This window comes from Musa acuminata, chromosome BXJ1-4, assembly GCF_036884655.1.
Source record: "Musa acuminata AAA Group cultivar baxijiao chromosome BXJ1-4, Cavendish_Baxijiao_AAA, whole genome shotgun sequence".
Classification (NCBI taxonomy): domain Eukaryota; kingdom Viridiplantae; phylum Streptophyta; class Magnoliopsida; order Zingiberales; family Musaceae; genus Musa; species Musa acuminata.
The window spans coordinates 8,159,967-8,179,155 of record NC_088330.1 but is presented as its reverse complement, the minus strand read 5'-3'; the positions used below and the strand labels follow the sequence as shown (position 1 = coordinate 8,179,155).

The 19,189-nt window shown below is 42.4% G+C and overlaps 4 protein-coding genes across 5 annotated transcripts; 3 read left to right on the top strand and 1 right to left on the bottom strand.

Annotated features, from left to right (window-relative positions):
- Window positions 1-2,004: 2,004 nt before the first annotated feature.
- Window positions 2,005-3,774, top strand: LOC135645362 (UDP-glycosyltransferase 88B1-like). Its single transcript, XM_065163679.1, has one exon. The coding sequence runs from the start codon at window positions 2,168-2,170 to the stop codon at window positions 3,644-3,646; it is 1,479 nt and encodes a 492-aa protein (XP_065019751.1). The 5' UTR covers window positions 2,005-2,167; the 3' UTR covers window positions 3,647-3,774.
- A 357-nt stretch (window positions 3,775-4,131) lies between these two features.
- Window positions 4,132-5,538, top strand: LOC135645372 (allene oxide cyclase, chloroplastic-like). The gene is made up of 3 exons (XM_065163692.1): window positions 4,132-4,561; window positions 4,654-4,775; window positions 4,863-5,538. Exons 1-3 carry the CDS (start codon window positions 4,147-4,149, stop codon window positions 5,262-5,264), a joined length of 939 nt encoding a protein of 312 aa, XP_065019764.1. The 5' UTR covers window positions 4,132-4,146; the 3' UTR covers window positions 5,265-5,538.
- Window positions 5,539-5,905: 367 nt separating this feature from the next.
- LOC135645376 (ubiquitin-conjugating enzyme E2 28-like) lies at window positions 5,906-9,858 on the top strand. Of its 2 annotated transcripts, none has more exons than XM_065163698.1 (5): window positions 5,906-6,015; window positions 6,192-6,278; window positions 7,254-7,381; window positions 8,888-8,992; window positions 9,464-9,858. In XM_065163698.1, exons 2-5 carry the CDS (start codon window positions 6,209-6,211, stop codon window positions 9,626-9,628), a joined length of 468 nt encoding a protein of 155 aa, XP_065019770.1. In that variant the 5' UTR covers window positions 5,906-6,015; window positions 6,192-6,208; the 3' UTR covers window positions 9,629-9,858. The 2 variants fall into 2 exon arrangements, with proteins under 2 accessions (XP_065019770.1, XP_065019773.1); XM_065163701.1 differs by having other exon boundaries at window positions 5,912-6,015; window positions 9,485-9,858.
- A 4,790-nt stretch (window positions 9,859-14,648) lies between these two features.
- On the bottom strand, window positions 14,649-17,619 carry LOC103981648 (uncharacterized). Its single transcript, XM_009398391.3, has 5 exons — window positions 17,337-17,619; window positions 16,271-16,393; window positions 15,918-16,082; window positions 15,381-15,545; window positions 14,649-15,260 (listed from the first exon to the last, which is right to left on the bottom strand). Exons 1-5 carry the CDS (start codon window positions 17,526-17,528, stop codon window positions 14,880-14,882), a joined length of 1,026 nt encoding a protein of 341 aa, XP_009396666.2. The 5' UTR covers window positions 17,529-17,619; the 3' UTR covers window positions 14,649-14,879.
- Window positions 17,620-19,189: the final 1,570 nt, after the last annotated feature.

The window sequence follows — 19,189 nt, the reverse complement described above, 5'->3', positions numbered from 1 at the left end:
CTAAGACATTTGCTAAGCTAAACAAGTCCCTGTGTCTATTCTTCCGGCGAGCTTCCAGCGAACTTCCGACGATCTCTTGGCAATGTTCCGACGGACTCCCGACAAGTCCTAGGCTTCACAACGATCTTCTTGGTGAGTTCCGATGAGCTTCTCTGGCAAGCTCTGAGACTTCTCGGCTAGTTCTGACAGAACTTTCGACGAACTCTCGAACTCCCAACGTAATCGCGTTCTTAACTCCGGGATTTCATTTTGCTTCATGCCTTGTGATCATAGTTAATCCTGCATATGTAAAAACACACTTCGATCTAGACAATTAATACTAAGAATTAATCAAGTTGTCCGACATGTCATTGGTCCCTCGATGCTTCGTCCGATTCTTCGGCGTATCATCCTCTCTTGCGGCCTATTGCCCAATCGGCTAGTTGACTCCACAACTCCGATATCCTTGGTGCAATATCCACTCTTCTTGGCCCGATACCCGAATCCATAGCCTGAAACCTTCTGTTGATACGTCGATTGTTCCTCCGACCTGACGTCCAATCATCTAATATGTTTTCCCCCGGCATAACATGATTTTTCCTGCTTTAATTGTCTCATCCTGATCAAAGCATCTTGCGTCACTCAAAACGCGGATTAAAACATAAACATTTATCAATTGGTTTTATCATCAAAATCCGAGATTGAACATTCACTCGTCACGTAGTTCGGCTCCCCAACTTGCGACCCGCTAGTCTTAAACCTGAGCCCGAGACCAGTCACTCGGCATACAGGTCCAATCTTTACTCGAGTCGCGTAGCTCGACCTCCGACTTGCAACTCGCCAGTCTTAAACCTAAGCTCGAGACCAGTCACTCGGTCATTTGGTCCAATCTTCGTTCGTCGCGCAGTTCGACTCCCCGACTTGTGACTCGCCAATCTTAAACCTGAGCTCGAGACTAGTCACTCGGCCAGCAGATCCAGCCTTCGCTTGTCGCGTAGTTCGGCTCCTCGACTTGCGACTCACCGATCTTAAACCTGAGTCTGAGACCCCCAGGCGCACCCTTCACCCTCAAGCGAGGACCCGTAAATTTTGGACCCTAGCCATGTCACTATCAACGCCACTCCACCGACAGGTCAGCAAAAGGTGCGCTCCCATACGCCGAACCAGAGTCCGTACCAAGGCATCTTCCCCAGTACACCTCGGAAAGCTCGGAGCGGCGTCATCTATCGCCATCCTACGCGGGTGGCTACACAGAGATACAGTCTCGTCGTTTCACGCGTCCCGGAATGGCAACCACGTGAAGGTACTATTTGGCCATTTCGAGTGTTCCAGGATGGCGACCGCACATAGGTACTATCTTGCCCCTCGAGGATTGTCCAAAATGTCGAATCTGCATGCGGTCTACCCTCGTGTGGCAATATAAAAACCCTCGGCCGGCATATGACCCGGGGGGGGGGGAAGAGAAAGCATATCACTAACTTATTCGTTGAGGGGCTAAAGTCGGGAACCACCCAATGCGGACCTTCTGTGCAGGAGAGCGGCCACGCTCGAGTCGTGATCATTTTGATCAAGAAAGCGTCTTTCCTCAAGCGACTCCGACAACCCGATCGGCATCCAAGAACTTCCGATTAGGAGAGTGGACACCCTGAGTCGCTACTGTTCCTACCAGGAGACAGTGACCATCATCCCAACATCAGCACCATGACCTGTGGTCGATCAACTTCGACGACCCGTCAAGCTGATCTTTGACTCCCAACATTGACCCGTGGAGACATTGGTATCATCTGGTATTCGTAGTTTTAGAGTACGTAACTGCCCCTCTTTGTCTTCGTCTTCTCTTTGTGTTATACATACAGATTACTCCCCGAGAAAAAGAGTGACACATCTTAGCCGACGTGTCCTTCAATAAGTCGCCTTAATCATGTATTAATGGATATATACAAATATTTCATCTATATATATATTATGATTATTCCATTGATTTTAATGAGCTCTCGATCAAATCGATCATGGAAACTTTCTAGAAGATCCATTTAACTGACCATTTCGAGTTGTGCACCCACACTTCAATCATTCGTTGCCCTCCTTCGACGCCCACGTCAGTGCTTACGTTCACGAGAGTATGTGAAGCGGCGTTACATATACCGCGGTGCGGCAAGATAAGCTCAGATATCGGCGAGCAAAGGCGATGAAGCAAACGGTGGTTTTGTACGCAGTGCCGGCGATGGGCCACTTGGTGCCCATGGTGGAGCTGGCCAAGCTCTTCGTCCTCCACGACTTCTCCGTCGCTGTCGTCCTCATGCACACGCCCGTAAAACATCCCTCCGTGGACCCCTTCGTCGCCCGCGTCTCCTCCGCCTACCCCTCCATCTCCTTCCACCAGCTCCCGCCGGCCGCCTCACTCCCCGATACCCCGGTCCCCCGCTTCTTGGACCTCGTTCTCCCCAACAACCCCCAGCTCCTGTACTTCCTTGAAGCCCGTTCCCGCACCTCCGACGTCCGCGCCGTCGTCCTCGACTTCTTCTGCACCGGTGCCCTGGCCGTCACCGCCAACCTCCGCCTCCCTTCCTACTTCTTCTTCGCCTCCTGCGCCGCCGTTCTCGCCGCCTTCCTCTATCTTCCGACCCTCTACGCCACCGCCGACATCGACTTAAAGGCCCTTGGGGACTCACCGCTCCACTTCCCAGGGCTGCCCCCCGTCCCCGCCTCTGACATGCCTCGCAACATGATCGACCGCGATGAAGACTACTTCAAGAGGATGATACGTGTCTTAGAGAGCCTGCCGAACGCCGATGGCATCCTGGTCAATTCGTTCGAGTCCCTGGAGGCGGAGGCCGTCCGGGTCCTTCGGGACGGGGCCTGCATTCCCGGTCGTCGGATGCCACCGGTTTACTGTATCGGGCCGTTGATCGCCGACGGGAGCAGGGACGTCGGAGGAGAAAAGATGGAGAAGGCTGAGTGCGCGTCGTGGTTGGACGAGCAACCGCGCGGGAGCGTAGTGTTCCTCTGCTTCGGTAGCATGGGGATGTTCTCCGTGGAGCAGCTCAAGGAGATCGCGGCTGGCCTGGAGAGGAGCGGACAGCGGTTCCTTTGGGTGGTGCGGGCTCCGCGGAGCGAGAGCCAGGGGCCGCAGGGATGGGGGCTGCAGTCAGAGCCGGACTTGGAGGCCCTGTTTCCGGAAGGCTTCTTGGAGCGGACAAAGCAGAGAGGATTCCTGGCTAAGTCGTGGGCACCGCAGGTGGAGGTGCTCAACCACGAGGCGGTGGGGGGGTTCGTAACGCACTGCGGGTGGAACTCGGTGCTGGAGGCGATCACGGCCGGGGTGCCGATGATCGGGTGGCCCCTGTACGCGGAGCAGGGGATAAACAGGGTGCTCCTGGTGGAGCAGATGCGGGTGGCGGTGGTGATGGAGGGCTGCGCCAAGGAGCTGGTGGCGGCGGAGGAGGTTGAGGCCCGGATCAGGTGGCTGATGGAGTCGGAGGGGGGGCGGGACCTGAGGGCACGGGCGGTGGCGACGAAGCAGAGGGCGGCGGAGGCGATAAGGGAAGCCGGGTCGTCTCATCAGGCGTGGCTGGACGTGGTGAAGACCTTGAGGAATGCAAGCACGTCACCACTTCGAACCACAGGATTGACGAGTGAGGACCACCTCAAGGTGCCGTGCGATTGATGACATCCGCAACTGTCGGTTGAGGAGTAGTGGACTCCCCATGTGATGAAGCAATTCAATGGTTTGTGGACCTTTGTTGGAAAACCTAAAGATAAATATTAAAATAATTTGAATAAGTTAAAATTTTAGTCAAACAATTAAATTATTAATTAATTTATTTCTTAATAAATAATGTGATCCTTAAAAGTAAATAATTTAAAATTTATTTTTATATGTGAATAATAAAAAAAATATAATTTTATCTTTACGTATAAAAGTAAAATAAAAATAAACTAAAAAATATATTATTGTTTACCTGAGCTAACTTTCAAAATTTTAAGAGCAGCTCATTTATTAGCTTATTATTTTTTATATGTATATTAATTAATTTTTTTCCTCGCTTCTTTTCCATATATTCAACCCACACCTTTCACCCATCCCCCACCCCACCCCACCCCACCGCCCCCCCACCCCCCACCCAACAAAAAAACACTAATAAATAAAACGGAGTCTCCTCAAACATGGAGAAATGCATGTCAGCTCATGCTTTTATCACCAACTCCCACGTGCGTGATCACGGGCTTCGTCGGCTATGGTCACCCGTGCTAAAATTGTACCACTTTGACGCCCTTCTTCCAGGATCTAAAGCGCGAGCTGCCGCCACCACCACCACCGCCACCTCCTCCGTTCCCCTCGCCATGGCGTCATCGTCCTCATCCCTCGGAGCCGTCTCCTCCTTCAACCTCCAAACCTCATCCAAAACTCCGCAGGCTTTGGCATCCTCGTTGATCCCACTGAGCCCAAATCCCTTCCGTCCTAAAACTAAACTCCCCAAACTGGCTGCATCACCCTGCAGACGACAATTTTGTCTTCCAAGAAGAAGCATCGATGCTTCCCTCTTCCCCGCCAAGAAGCCCACGACCGATTCTAGGCCAAGTATTCTTCTTCTTCTTTTTCCTCTTCTCCTTTTTGTAGAATTTGTTTCGTGGCCTCTGTTTTGCCGGTGGCTGACGAGGCAAAGACTTCAGCTAAGGTGCAGGAGCTGAGCGTGTACGAGATCAACGAGCGGGACCGCGGCAGCCCCGTCTACCTCCGCCTGAGCCAGAAGGAGGTCAATTGCCTCGGCGATCTCGTCCCCTTTAGCAACAAGGCAAGCTCAAGCCTTTCGATCTCGTCGATTCAGTATATGCTCTCAATGTATATGAGTAAATGCCTCAACGACTGATGTTTGAAATAGTTGTACTCCGGGAACCTGGAGAAGCGGTTGGGCATCACGGCGGGGATCTGCGTTCTGATCCAGCACGTTCCGGAGCGGGGTGGCGACCGCTACGAGGCCATCTACAGCTTCTACTTCGGCGACTACGGCCACATCTCGGTGCAGGGGATGTACCTGACCTACGAGGAGTCCTACCTGGCCGTGACCGGCGGCTCCGGCGTGTTCGAAGGCGCCTACGGCCAGGTCAAGCTGCAGCAAATCGTCTTCCCCTTCAAGCTCTTCCACACCTTCTACCTCAAGGGGATCCCCGACCTGCCCAAGGAGCTGCTCGGCACGCCAGTGCCGCCCTCACCCGTCGTCGAGCCCACGCCAGCCGCCAAGGCTGCCGAGCCCCACGCCGCCGTCAAGAACTACACCAAGTGATCGGGATCGGGTCAATGCCTGTCGGCGGGAAGCAAATAATGGAGTCGAATCCTTTTACTTCGGCGTGACGTGAGTGCGTTGGAACGCGCGTCGTAAGTCGTGACCCGGCCTTTGATTGGGTATTGGAATTACCTGCTTCGGTTGTGGCTTGTTCGTAGTGGAGATCTCCGTGTGAGCTGTTCCAACTCTATGACGTGTTTTTGTTTTCTGTTTTATTTTGGTTTGTTTACTTGATGAACATGCAATCATTTCAAAGAAAATGAGTTTGTTATTATGATTAAATATTAAATTATCTAATATGATTTTAAAATTGTTATTTTATCGACAAAGAATTTAGTAATTTGAAAAAGAATAGTAATTCTTAATTCCTACCGAAGCAATTAATTATGTTTGGTTTGGTTTCTTCGGTTCAGTTTCGATCTTCACAGTAAATGTGTTCAATTAAGTTCGAGAACTTTTCCAAACCGAACGTAAACCGGGAATGACTGACGCTAATTGATTCGGTTTGACTTGGTTCAATCCCTTCGGTCCAGCTTGAATCTTCTCAGTCGAATGTGTTCAATGAGGTTCGAGATTTGTTCAAACCAGACCGAACCGGACCAAACCGAGAATCCAGTGGGGATAACGCACGTGAATAAGAAATAATAAATAAATATAATTAATTCAGTCTCTGGCGTTCCTATTTGGCCAGCCGTGTCGAGAAAGGAACTGAGAGAGGGGAGGAGAGGAATCCAAGAATCCGTCGCCGACGGTAACGTGCCCTCGAATTTAAGAACATATCCTACTTTTTTTCTCTCCCTTGCTCGATCTCTCCTTTTTTTTTTCTTTCTGGTTTATTCCATCCCCTTTTCGATCGATCTCTTCTTCCCGCTTGTTGTTTTGTTCTTTCTGATCGATCTTTGTTCGTTGGGGGTTTGGTGGGAACAGTGCGAGGTCCTTCGGCCATGGCTTCCAAGCGGATCCTCAAGGAGCTAAAGGATCTTCAGAAGGATCCCCCCACGTCGTGCAGCGCAGGTATCTCGGATTCCGACGCCTAGGTTGCTCCATCTTTTTCCTGCGATTTTTTCCTCTGTTAGGAGGTCGATTCTGATTATGCATCTCGATCAGGATGCTGTGCTTTGTCGTTAGGCCTTCTTGTTGCTGCTAGTCCTCTTGGTTGCTAGTTTTTTGTTCGAAAAGCTATATCCTTACTGGTTTTTTGGTGTTGAGATTTCAGCATCATGTAAATCGTGGGTCGAATTCATCAAATCCTACTTTCCTTCTGCTTCTGTATTATGTTTATACCAGGCTGAAAGTGTACCCATATATATTTTATTTTGTATGGCTATAGACAGCGATCACAATTCAGGACAACAATTTTCGAAAAGGCTGCTTTGAAAAAGACCCAGCTGAAAGTTTCATGCATCTCAAGCAAAATAGAGTAAGGCAGAGAATAATTCAAACTAGACAGAAATGCAAGTCAGGACAGCCCATAATACCCCGACATAGGCTTCCTAATCTTTCCTTCAGTATACTGGGTTTATGCTTATATTCACATCAATAATATTGGACTAAAAGGTTTCTAGAATGTGATTTGGATTTGCAATACCATACTAATCCTTATAAGCTCGATCAACTTTATTATTGTAGAAAGGACACAGAACGATGTACTTTGCAATTTTCTTCAGGGATGTCTTTGTCAATTCATATCTGTCAATTGGTACAATTTAGTAAATTATTCAATGAGTTAGAGTCATAATAATCATTTTTACGGTATATGTTTTCTTTTCCTATCATCTTTGTTCTTCAATGCTTAAATGCTGGTGATTTCTAGATTTTAAGTTGATAAAAGAATGTTACACATGCCACATCATACAGCGTGCTAGCGTGCCCTGAAGATATGGTTGCTTAGTGAACTTATTTAAGTTTTGAAATCATGCCACAGTTGTAGACTTACAATGATGATCCCTTATCTGATAGCAAGATTTTGTTTGTATTGGCATTGTACAGGTCCAGTGGCTGAAGATATGTTCCATTGGCAAGCAACGATAATGGGCCCACCTGACAGTCCATATGCAGGGGGAGTCTTTCTAGTTACTATACACTTCCCTCCAGATTATCCATTCAAACCACCAAAGGTATTGGTAATATGGAATTTCTAGGACTAGAGTTGTTTTTTCTCCTTTGTCAAGTCTGCCATAGATTTTTTTTTTTCTTTTGGCATGTGTTCTATAGTTTCACTGTGTAAAGCATTTCTTTATTTACCCAACAACCTCATGAACATGATTGTAATTATGAATTCTGATTACCTATTCAATTTGTATATTGACATTCACTATTGCTTGCTATTACATGACTAATGTGACGTTATCTGTACATTCAACCATGTCCTTCTATTCAACATATTTCTTATGCATATACCATGTGGTGCTTGCTAGGAAGGTAATCAACCTCACCTCAAAACAAGCTAAATCATGCTCAAGCTTTGGTTTAACCATAATTTTAGAGTTGAGATAGATTCGAACATTAAGCTCAACCAATGACTTCAAGCCATACACAGAAGTTCTATTTTTTTCAGATGAAATATAATATAATTAAATGCTTTAAGCATATATCCTAAATCATATTCTAAAAGCTGTGTATCAGTTATTAAAGGTTTCAGCTATATGGGGTATGTTATACTCTGTCTTATGTGAATGCTGCTTTTGATTCACAAGAAAATAAACATTCTTAGTAATTATAGTTGTGCATGCAAGTCGTTTCTAGCTTGCTAACAGTTCAAGATGCTTTTTGTGTTGGGTACCGGATTTGTCAGACCAGTGTGTTACGACCATCCATATACTGCTGCTTTATACCAGTGGGGAAAATAAAAAATAAAAAATAAAGAAGACATGAAGGAAAGAAGAAATGAGGGGACTTACTGGCTACGAGGGTATTTTCCTTTGTCCTCTTCTTAAAGACCAGCTATCAGACCGGAGATGGAAAAGGACATCCGACTTCCTCTCCTTTTCCTCCTCCTCCTATTTCCAGTGATTTTGCTTAGAAAAAAAAAATTGAAAGCTCAACGAAGGGAAGCCTACTTTCTGTAGTAAGGTTTCAAAACCATGTTATTGTAGCTTTTTACACATTTAAGTTTCCTGCATTGTCAATGTTAGCCTTAGCAAACAATTACTGAAGTTCTTTGTATTCATATGAAAATGAGTGAACTCCAGTTGTTGCAACTTTGACTTGATATAGATTTTAATTTGCTTTACCACGTAACTTTCTGTGACTTAGATGATGCTGAAGACATTTAAGGTCTGGAGAACAAGGTTTAGCGGAAGATTAGAGAAATATACCTCATGTAGACCTGTTCATTTATTTTTCCAAAGACGATAGATTTATTTTTAGATGGCCTAACAGGAGCCAGTTTTGTTTGGTTGCAAATAATAGTATGAAGATCTTTTCTCAAGGAAAATATAACCTTAATTCTTGGGACATGTGTTTCACTGTAAATGAATACAATTTTCCACCTTTCATTTGTTTTGGAACAGAGGACACACACAACTACCAGTCTACCTGGTGAGGTGCCTAATAGTGTAATAATAAAATGAAATGGTTCTTGTTTGGACCGTTTTTCCAACTAACATGTTTGTGTTCTGCAGGTTGCTTTCAGGACCAAGGTTTTCCATCCGAACATCAATAGCAATGGAAGCATTTGCCTTGATATCTTGAAGGAGCAATGGAGTCCAGCTTTAACTATTTCCAAGGTTGCTTTTTTCCCTTCTGTCATAGTGTTTATCATTTACAAAGTTATATACTCAGCATGTGCCTTTCATCAGAGTAATGACTGTAAATAGTCAGACCAAGAAGTGCTCATATTAAAGGAGCATTTTAAATAAGCCTCTATGCCATAATACAACTTCACTTTAGTCATTGTAAGGTCTATCGGTCGAGTCACGGGCACACTAACTCAAACCAGGAGATATCCACTGTAGCCCATCTCCAAAACATGGTTGCCATTTGGCTTCATGTTAGGCAACTCCATTTGGTTTCTTGAATGCCAAATGTAATCAGAACCCTTATTGTAGAAATTATTGAGTCATGTCGGAAATGAACAACTCGTCCATGAATTCACCATCTTCTGTTTGCATAAACTGAAAGTAGGTACAACATCGAATCTCTTTTTCCCCTTTGAGTTCTTTTTCCAATCTTCTTTGATCTGAGCAAGTTAAGGATAGGTTTGCTGTTTTATTCAACAGGTATTGCTATCAATCTGCTCGCTGTTAACGGATCCAAACCCAGACGATCCATTGGTTCCAGAAATTGCCCACATGTACAAGACAGACAGAGCCAAGTATGAGGCCACTGCAAGGAGCTGGACTCAGAAGTATGCAATGGGTTAGCACCAAAGACCATGAAAGGTTCCCATGGACTCGGCACTTGCTAATCATGTGTGGAGGCATGCTGTGTTCTGTTTGTAAAATTGGAAGTAACCTACCCCTGTGTCACTTAACATGCTTAAAGACTAGAAAGTTTCAAGCTTCATCAAGCTTTTCAAGTTTGGTTGTAATTGATTGTTTGCATGGATATTTTAGTGTTTGAACCATAAAATTCTCTTGCGTTGCTTGGATTATGGATAATTACTTCTCAAAGATGATGTGGGGCTCATTGGCCATCATACCATGTCAAGAGCATGCCAATTAAAGTTAAGTTAAACAACATTCATAACCCACAATTTACCACCAACTATTGACTTGTTCCTGAATTCTTTTTCCAAACCTATCATTGCTCTTCTTTTATATATATATATATATATATATATCATGCAATGTCCCCACTTAAAATGGTTTTATTAGAATACTCTTTACCACATGAAAAGATTATTTTACTTTTATTTTTGTTGAACCCACCATTGCCTTTATTTCCATGCACTGCTTTCCGCAATCGTATTGTTGAACCCACTATTGCGTCGAATCCAAGAACATTGAAAGCTATGGGTGTTGGTACCCACACTAATCCTAATCATCTTTATTGGAGGCCAAGGACATCACGAAAAATGATCGATGGGATAACCCACATATCTATGGGTGTTGGTACCCACACTAATCCTAATCATCTTTATTGGAGGCCAAGGACATCACGAAAAATGATCGATGGGATAACCCACATATGAAGGGGACAGGACGACACACTAATCCTAATCATCTTTAGTGGAGGCCAAGGACATCACGAAAAATGATCGATGGGACAACCCACGTATGAAAGGGACAGGACGAAAGGCGATGATCAATAGAGTTATGATGATCATTTAAGAAAAATATTATCTAAGAATTTTTTAAGTTAAGACACTCCATAATAAAATTTTCATGTTTAGAAACTTGTTCTGAGAATTTATTTTATAACATATATATATATATATATATATATATATATATATATATATATATATATATATATATATATATATATATATATATATATATATATATATATATATATGGGTGTAATAATTTATTTCTTTTTGAAGGAAAGCACGCCCCCGTCTCTTTAGACTGGTAAACCAACCACGTGACCAGATTGCCCCTAACAATTCTTTTATTTACATCAACTTCCTCACAGTGGTAAGTCCACCCACGTTGAGGTGCGAAGCGAGCAACCCCTTTTGTCTCCGTCGCTCTTGGTAAGGTTTGGTCCGAGGCCTGTGGAATCCTCCGGTGGCATCCCTCCGATGGCGAAATTGTTTTGGTTGGAAGCCGTTCTTCCACTGGGAATCATCGCCGGGATGCTCTGCGTGATGGGCAACGCGCAATACTACATCCACAGAGCCGCTCATGGGAGGGTGAGATCCGAAAATTCTCCCTTGGTTTCTTCCTTCTAATTCTTGAATCTGGGCTGATGATCTTTGCAATGATGACGTAAAGATCATTTTTTGTGCTTTTTCCTGAACAAAATGCAGCCGAAGCATATCGGTAATGATGTTTGGGATGTGGCGATGGAGCGGAGGGACAAGAAGATCGTGGAGCAATACTCTGCGAATTAGGTCTGTTTCTCTTAATTATTTGTTCGTTTCTTTTCCTTCTTTTTCTTTTTCGATTGGTATTCTTTTGATGCTTCTAGGGTTAGGTTTGGTGGTGTTCAATTTCTCCTAAAGCAAGAAGGAACTCCTCTTTTGGGGCAGCGAACCTCCTCGCTGATATAATGAAATTCGAATTTTTTTTCCCATGCATCTTCCACATTTGGATGGAAGTCCACCGTCATAAGATTAACCCTTTCATCTCTGTATGTGTAAGTGTATTGCATGAAATAGGAAATGTGATCGATTAATCTAGGGATGGACCAACAATGAACGGACCATTAGATCTAGCAGAAACTTTTGGCAAATGGGACGAGTTACAAGAAGTTTGGCTCTGGCACTTTAGTGAAGGAAATTTGTAGCTATATCAAGGCAAATCTAAGAGAAAATTAGTTTTCTAAAATGTTGGATTAGATAATTAATAATATAATACTTGTTTCCTTTAATTATGTTAGCCATCAAGTCTCTAGCCAACTATTGCCATGATGATTTAGGAAGCACTGATTTTAGATTTTTTGTGTGTTAAAGGTAGCTTAAATTGTCACCTTGAGATTTTCTAGATCCTGTCCGAAAAAATTTTATCAGAATGTTTTCGACTCCATGTTGCCTCTTATTTGTTTAGGCTTGATTGCCTGTTGCTGACATTATCCAGTACGTTCTTTCGATAATCAAGTCAATTGCATGCAGATACTGAATCGCATCCCATGTTATATACTTAACTATTGACCATTCTATAGTATCCTCAGCTCTTACTTGAGTCCTTTATTATAGATGCAAGATGATGTACCTATAAAATCATCCTTTTCACAATCTTCAGAGAATTGCATTATCTATTCTTTTAATGCTATTGACTGCCCGAAACTTGTTGTTTTCCTATGGCATCTCTCGATGATTTTATTTGGTTGCTGCCCTAAATTTTTCGGCTTGTTATTTGACTCTGCAAGACATTGTCTTCAAAAGACTTCTCTTGATGATTCTGGTACAGCAAATCATTGTTATCATATCATCATTGTCTTGAGTTCTTTGTGTATGGTGATCCTTGAAGTGTGATCTCCTAGGATATTGACAAATGACTTGTAATGAAATGATATAGTTTAGTTTCTAAGATCCTTTATGTCTAGTTATCATCATTTTAATGTTGCATGGCTTTGTTATTACTTGTTGACTGGAACCGTCAAAGTTGACATTCATTTGACCTGGCCAAAGTTGTCAAAGGCACCAGTTTCTAATAGGCATTAAGGCACCTCACTGCTTGAGTTGCTAGGTACTTGCATAGGCATTTATTTGAGAAAAATCAAAATGCTTATCTTGCAATTATAAAAATATATTTAAGAATAAAGATAGTCATTACAATGAGAACTTCAATCAATTTTAGCACTCAATCAACAAAATGATAATTTTATTAGTTTTTATCTGTATAACAAAATAAAATAAATATAATCAACAACGACCAGTGCTAGCTGCGGAGAGAGAATGAATGGGGAAGAAGTGAAGGGAGGAGAAAAAGCGGAAAGAGAGGGGATGATGATAGTGACAGTGCTTGTTGGTCGTGGAGAGAGGAGAGTCGAAGAGAGAGGGGAGTCGGGAGAGAAGAGGGGAATAGAGGATGCCTGCAGCAACAGATACTGGCCACGGATATAAGAGAGGGGAGGGGAGAAGAGGAAAGAGAGAATGGTAGTAGCAGGTGTTATTTCATCATGAGCGGGCTATTATTTCATTCATTACAATGCTAGTTATCTACAGCTCAAATTATTTCTTTCATTGTGTGCTTGTGTAGAAGTTTTGTATCAATGTATTGTGGTGTTATGACAGTGGTAAAAAATTGACCGCGGTAGTGGATGACACGTTACATAAAGAAAGGGTTGTGCATGGGTGGGTGGGCCTCAAGCAGGTGCCTGCTTGGCTGGTGCCCAGTTGAGGGTGTCTCTTTTAGTGCCCTTCAAGGTGCTCTAGTCTCATCTCGCCTCATCTGAATGCATAGGCCAGTGCTTCTCTCACTATATTGAATTGTAATTCAGTTTTTGGAAGTCGTTCACAAGATCTTAATATATCTAAATCTATTTCTTTGGTAGCACACATATAACAACACCATCCCATGTGGCACAATTCCTAATGATGCCAAACGTCGACTTTTAGTTTCTCCATATTCTAAAAGTTTCAAGCTGTTTCTAATTGTTTGTTGGGAGATTTAAACCCTGCACATGTTATGCATACTTGTGTCTATAAAGAGAATATCTAAATAATCATTGTTTCATTATCCATGATGCTTGTATCCGTGTTAGAATTGCGGCAATTGCCAACATGGAAAATCATGTATGCCTGATGAAAAGTGATTTTGTAGCTACTGGTGATTCTACAATGATCAACAAGGTGCATTTGCTACTGAGTTTTGTTCAATTTTTGTCCATGTTCCATGTCCGCAGTCAGTTGCTAGAAACTAGAAGCTGTTAGGTTCTTTTTATCGAATTGTTGCACTAATCTCTTTATTCCGAAGCACTATAGTGCGAGTTTTCTAATTTGATCTCTATGTCGCAGGAAGCAATCAAACAAGAGGTGGTTACCCGTTGCTGATATCTATTCAAGAATAAAAAAAATCTTTGTACTTATGACCTTCCATGTTCCATATCTCTGTTTTATAACTTGGGGATATTCAGAAGAATCCTCGTCAAATTTCAAGTGGAGAAAACATTGGCAATAATTTGGAGATTTGAATGGTTTTCAATATGGTTTGCCATTCCGAGGATGCTGGCAATCCTGGTGGCTTGGGTTGATCCATCTAGACTATTATATGATCAATTTTATGAGTATTTGATGCCAAGATTATAATTTCACTCGTATTGTGTAGTATTTTATCTTATCAGGAATGAACCAATATACCGATTTGTTTGAAATTTTCTAATTTTGGATGGTTCCGATCCAATTAAACAGAAAAACTACAATGGATTGAAATAGTGTGCCATTGGTTCGTCTCCGTCTAGCTCTTTGTCACCCATTTCCTTCCTCCTTTTTCTGGTTCTCTTCCTCCTCATCCTCCTTTTTCCTTCATCTCTTTTCCTTCCTCTTCTACTTCTTATGTTGTCTTTTCTTCTCTTCCTTCTTATTCCTACACCCTTCATCTCTCTCTTTTTTTTTTTCCCCTCTCTATTTTCCTTCTAATTCTTCTTGAGATTTTATAGTTAGAGTTATCTCGCAGATTTATGGGTTATTTTTCACACTTTTCAGCTTTGGTCTCGACATTATTGCTTTATGGATTGTGGTTGGACTGCTCCTCCAGCATTTCTAATTCATTTAGAATAGCTAAATGAATAGATATGCTAACTACTACACAAATAACCAAACGAAGAAATGAATAGAATGCACACACAGTTTGAAATCTGAGGATGTATCTTATAACCAAAAAGAAAATGTCCAGAACCACACAGCAGCGGCGGTGAGCAGAGACAGAGGTATACATTATAGTTGTGGGTGTGTAAATGTGTAATGACAAAAAAGAATAAATAAAACCCCTGACCACAAACAAACACCCCCCAAAAAGAAAAACGAAAACAAAAATTGAAGGAAGGAACAGTGCCAGTCGCATCTCAAAATGGGTAAGGATGCTGCTGCTGCTGCTGCTGCTGCATCATCATCATCGAGCCTTCAGCGGTAGGCATAGTTTCTGCAGTGGTATTAAGTTCGGATGATGATGAGTGCATGCTGGGTGAAGGACTCGAAGGGAGGACAGGGGAGGACCCTTCGGGTACCGATTGCAATGGTGCGTAAAATGGTTGCATTTGGTGGATGGGGTACGCTTCGGCCTCCTCTTCAATGCCTTGGTCATCCAAGTAGACGATGTCCTCCTGCATGGTGAACTGATGGTACTCCACTGTCTCCCTGAGGAATCGGTTCTCCCTTGCGTAGATGGAGTTTTCATGCGCCAGCCTGGCCTTTTCAGCCAGTAATGTCTCCAACTGGAGGCGTATCTGCGTCAGCCACAACAGCAAATGTAAATGGAGAGAGAGAGAGAGAGAGAATCCATTGAAGGTTAAATTAGGAAACATCGTAAGCAAACAGCTAAGAAATGAGAAAGCAGGAATGCAAACCAGGTCATCATCTGCCGGCGTTTCTCCTTTCTGGCGATTCTCCCGCAATGTCTTGTTCTCCTCTTCAAGCTTAGCACATCTCTCCTTCGCAGTAGCCAAGTCAGCTTTAACGATCTTTAGTTCCCTCAGAAGAAGCTTTGCCTTAGCAGCCATTACATTTGCAACCTGCAACAAGAGAGAAAAGGAAGAAACAACTACAAATAAATGATACTTCAAAGGCAGCTAAAATCTACAATGAACAAGGAAGGACAACAAGACATTTGCAGAAAATGTGTAGTGACTAGTGACCAACAAAAAGAAGCTCAGATGTCTATGAATTGCACTACCTTAGTCTTGTCTACGATATTGTCTTAGACCATTTATGCCCAGAAGCAACAGTGCACAACCTAAGTTTATGGTTTCAAGCACAAAATTCCATTTTCGGAAATTTGAGGTGTCTTACTAGTTGACCATACTATGCAAGAGAATTAATTTAGCCAACAATAATGGTGAAAGTGGTCTTTTATGCAATCAAGCAATACACAGTTGCCACCTTACATCGCCAGAAACCTTCGCTTGGACCTCGGAGCCGACTTGGTTATGATTCAGATTGGTTGGGGTAGATGGTTCTGCAAATTGAAATGTGGTATCAGAAACTCCAGGTTTTCTTCTAATTTGCAGCTTCCCTGTTTCTTGGATCATGTCGGCTGTCATATGTTCTTCCTATCAAAAAATGAGCCATCATAAGACTCCGGAAGCAGAACTCTGAAAATAATGACATGTCATGGATCATTCAGGCAAACAGAGCAAAGGATGATGTTTGCTACCTTTGGATGAAATGCTGCAGATAGTTAATTGAGTTGACAGCTGAACTAAAATCACTGGAGTCAATGAGGTTTACAGGAACTCACCTCAAATTCACTTTTGCTTGTGCCACCAATCTCCCTCAGAGAAGAAGCTATTTTATCAGATCCTCCCCAAGATGTTAAGACTTTTGTGCTCTGGTGGTTTTCAGATATTAAAGGTGATTGGAACTGCATTTAGGATTTGAGTCTCAGTATCCAAAGCAATTGCAGTTGTGCAACAACTGGGAAGAGTATGGATCATAATCCAAAGCTTGGAATACTAAAGAAGGTTCACTCCTCCAATGGGAAAAACACCACAGCAAAGCAAAAAGGAAACAAAATGTTATGTCATTAGATCCAAAATCATAGTTCAAGTAAAAGCTACAAGTACATAGACACTAATTTTTCGGTAAGGCAAATGTGATCACCCTAAATAATAATTATGACCAGACATTTTCCGAGAAGCATCGAACCGATCTTAATGTGCCATAACCTCACAAACAAGATTGCCTGATTATTTTGAGTTGAAAGAAACAAATATAAGTATTTCTACCAGATAAAAAATGTGTTCTTCACCAAAGCCATTTGATGAAAGAAAAAGCTTATCTTGTCTGGCAAAGCCAATTAACAGAAACCTGTTGTGTTCTTGATGTGATAATGCAATTGCTTCCCTCTCCCACCCAAAAAAAAGAGAAGGAATCGAATATGTTAAGTGGTATTGATGGACTCAAATGAATTGTTTGGGAGAATGCAACAAGGAGAACCATGGATGGTCTTTGCATATACATCAAACAATAGCATGTAATTTCCTCAGACCTCAAATGCACTTAAAGATCAAGAAATTGAGCCTATGTTTCTCTTGATCTATGTTTCAGAGTATATGTTCTTTGCCCAATTGCGTCTTATCTGATGAGGCCTTTTCGAATCGCAAATCAAATAAACCTAATCTAAGATACATCGACTCAAATTCGCATATCGATTTCCATCCCTAAGATGAAGGACACAGGCAAAATTCAGGGATCATGGGACGATCAATCGCTAAATCAACGAAACGAAGATCCCATCGGCGGAATCCGAGGAGCACGAAACGAAGGGAAGAAAGTGGAAAATGACGGAGGAGCGGAGGTCACACCTGGGTACGCCTCCGTCGATCGGAATCCCGGTAGGCTGAGACGGAGGAAGATGTGAAGGAGGCGGAGCGGCTATAGGCAGAGGAAGCCCGGGCGGGCTGGGCCGGGAGCGGCGACGGCGGCTCCTCCAAGAACGACCGGCAGTCCTCGAAGGTGGTCGACTTCGTCGCGCTGTGCCTCCTCCGGTACGCCATTGGCCCGCGACGCCGCTGAGCGAACCAAAAGTCTCTCCTTTTGCTCTTCTTCTTCTTCTTCGTCGTCGTCTTCGTCTTCTTCTTCTTCCTCCTCTTCGAAAACTGTACGACTCGCCGTGTAAACAGGCGAAGAGCGCGTGGCGGCACGAAATATAAACATCATAAACCAATAAAAAATAGTAATTCCCAACTCACCCGACTCTTCCAACCCGAGAGGCAGAAACGGACCCCTCCACGGGTCCCTCAGAATCTACCTCTTCTTCCCAATCATCATACCGGTACACCAGCGAGTGGTGCGAGAACCAGTGCATTAGGTTTTTAAGTAACGCAACCGTCGCAAGGTCGTTGCTTTGGCAGTTGGAAGAAAAAAAGAAGAAAACATTATTATTATTATTATTATAGTTTCTGATTTTGTAGGAAATGATGAGTATGAGATAAGTGAAAGGATTTTTATTATTTTATTGTCATATGTTATTTGATAATGATATTCATATTTAGTGTTGATGTGGAGGCATGTCCATGTAATATTGGGAATTATTGTATAGAGTTTTGGATTTGAAGACTTTAGAATGGATGGATAAAATTCTAAATTATCCTTTTGAGTCAAATTATCCAAAAAGAATAAAAGATGATGGACTGTCATGGAGAAGGTGAAGGTGGCTTGCAATTTAATTTGATCAAACATATTCTCTTTGAAGAAGAGAGAAACACCTCAAGAACTTTGTTGTTTTCTTTCCATGGAAATATAATTACATTGAAAAATATATTAAAAAGTACTTGTAACCCCCAAAATATGATTTGTAATAGTAGTAACAATACCAATACTAGAAATTTTGTATGTTGGTTAGACCTAGAATTGAACCCTAGAAGTAAATTGTGTTGAGATTCTATTTTATTTTATTTTGTTGTATGAATTAGAATTTGATTGTAATTAGTATTTGGTTAATATGATGACTCACAAATTCAACCCTTGAAAAGTGGGTTAAGTCCTATTAATTATAATGATAATCTCATAAATGATTTCATTGATATGTTAATGATTTAATGCATCATTCATCATTCATACTAGAAACAAAATTATGATGCCCTTGAAATCTCAAATCACTTTTGTCCTCTCCAAAATGCACTCTTGAAGATATTTTTGCGATAAACATTCACATGACTTGCGATCTTAGCCATCGATAATAGGAAAAAATTATTTGGTAAAATATAATGCTATTATTTTTACCATCCATACAATGATAATGATTAGAGATGATGTCTGGTTTTAGTTCAAGGATGATCATTTATTGGAATAAGAATTTACAATAATGATTGATTACGTGCTAATAGTACCAGCTCATCTTTGGCTTGACATGCATAAAATAGAATAATCTTCTTAACTCTCTTTACTTTGAATCAATCAATTGGGTTTATAATAATCATTTGATGAATGCATTTTTTTCAGCTAAATCAACACTGACAAAGTTGTGTTGATTGGTGAATGGATCCATTGCTATCTAAATTAATATGATGGGACATTTGGTAGGATCCGATGGGAGACACAAAACATGGATATGGCATGGAAACCCTTATTCCTTTGAACAGGACTTGGAATGGTGACTTGAATGGATAAGTGCAAGAAATCCCACCACCCCAAACACCATGACATATGCGGGGGA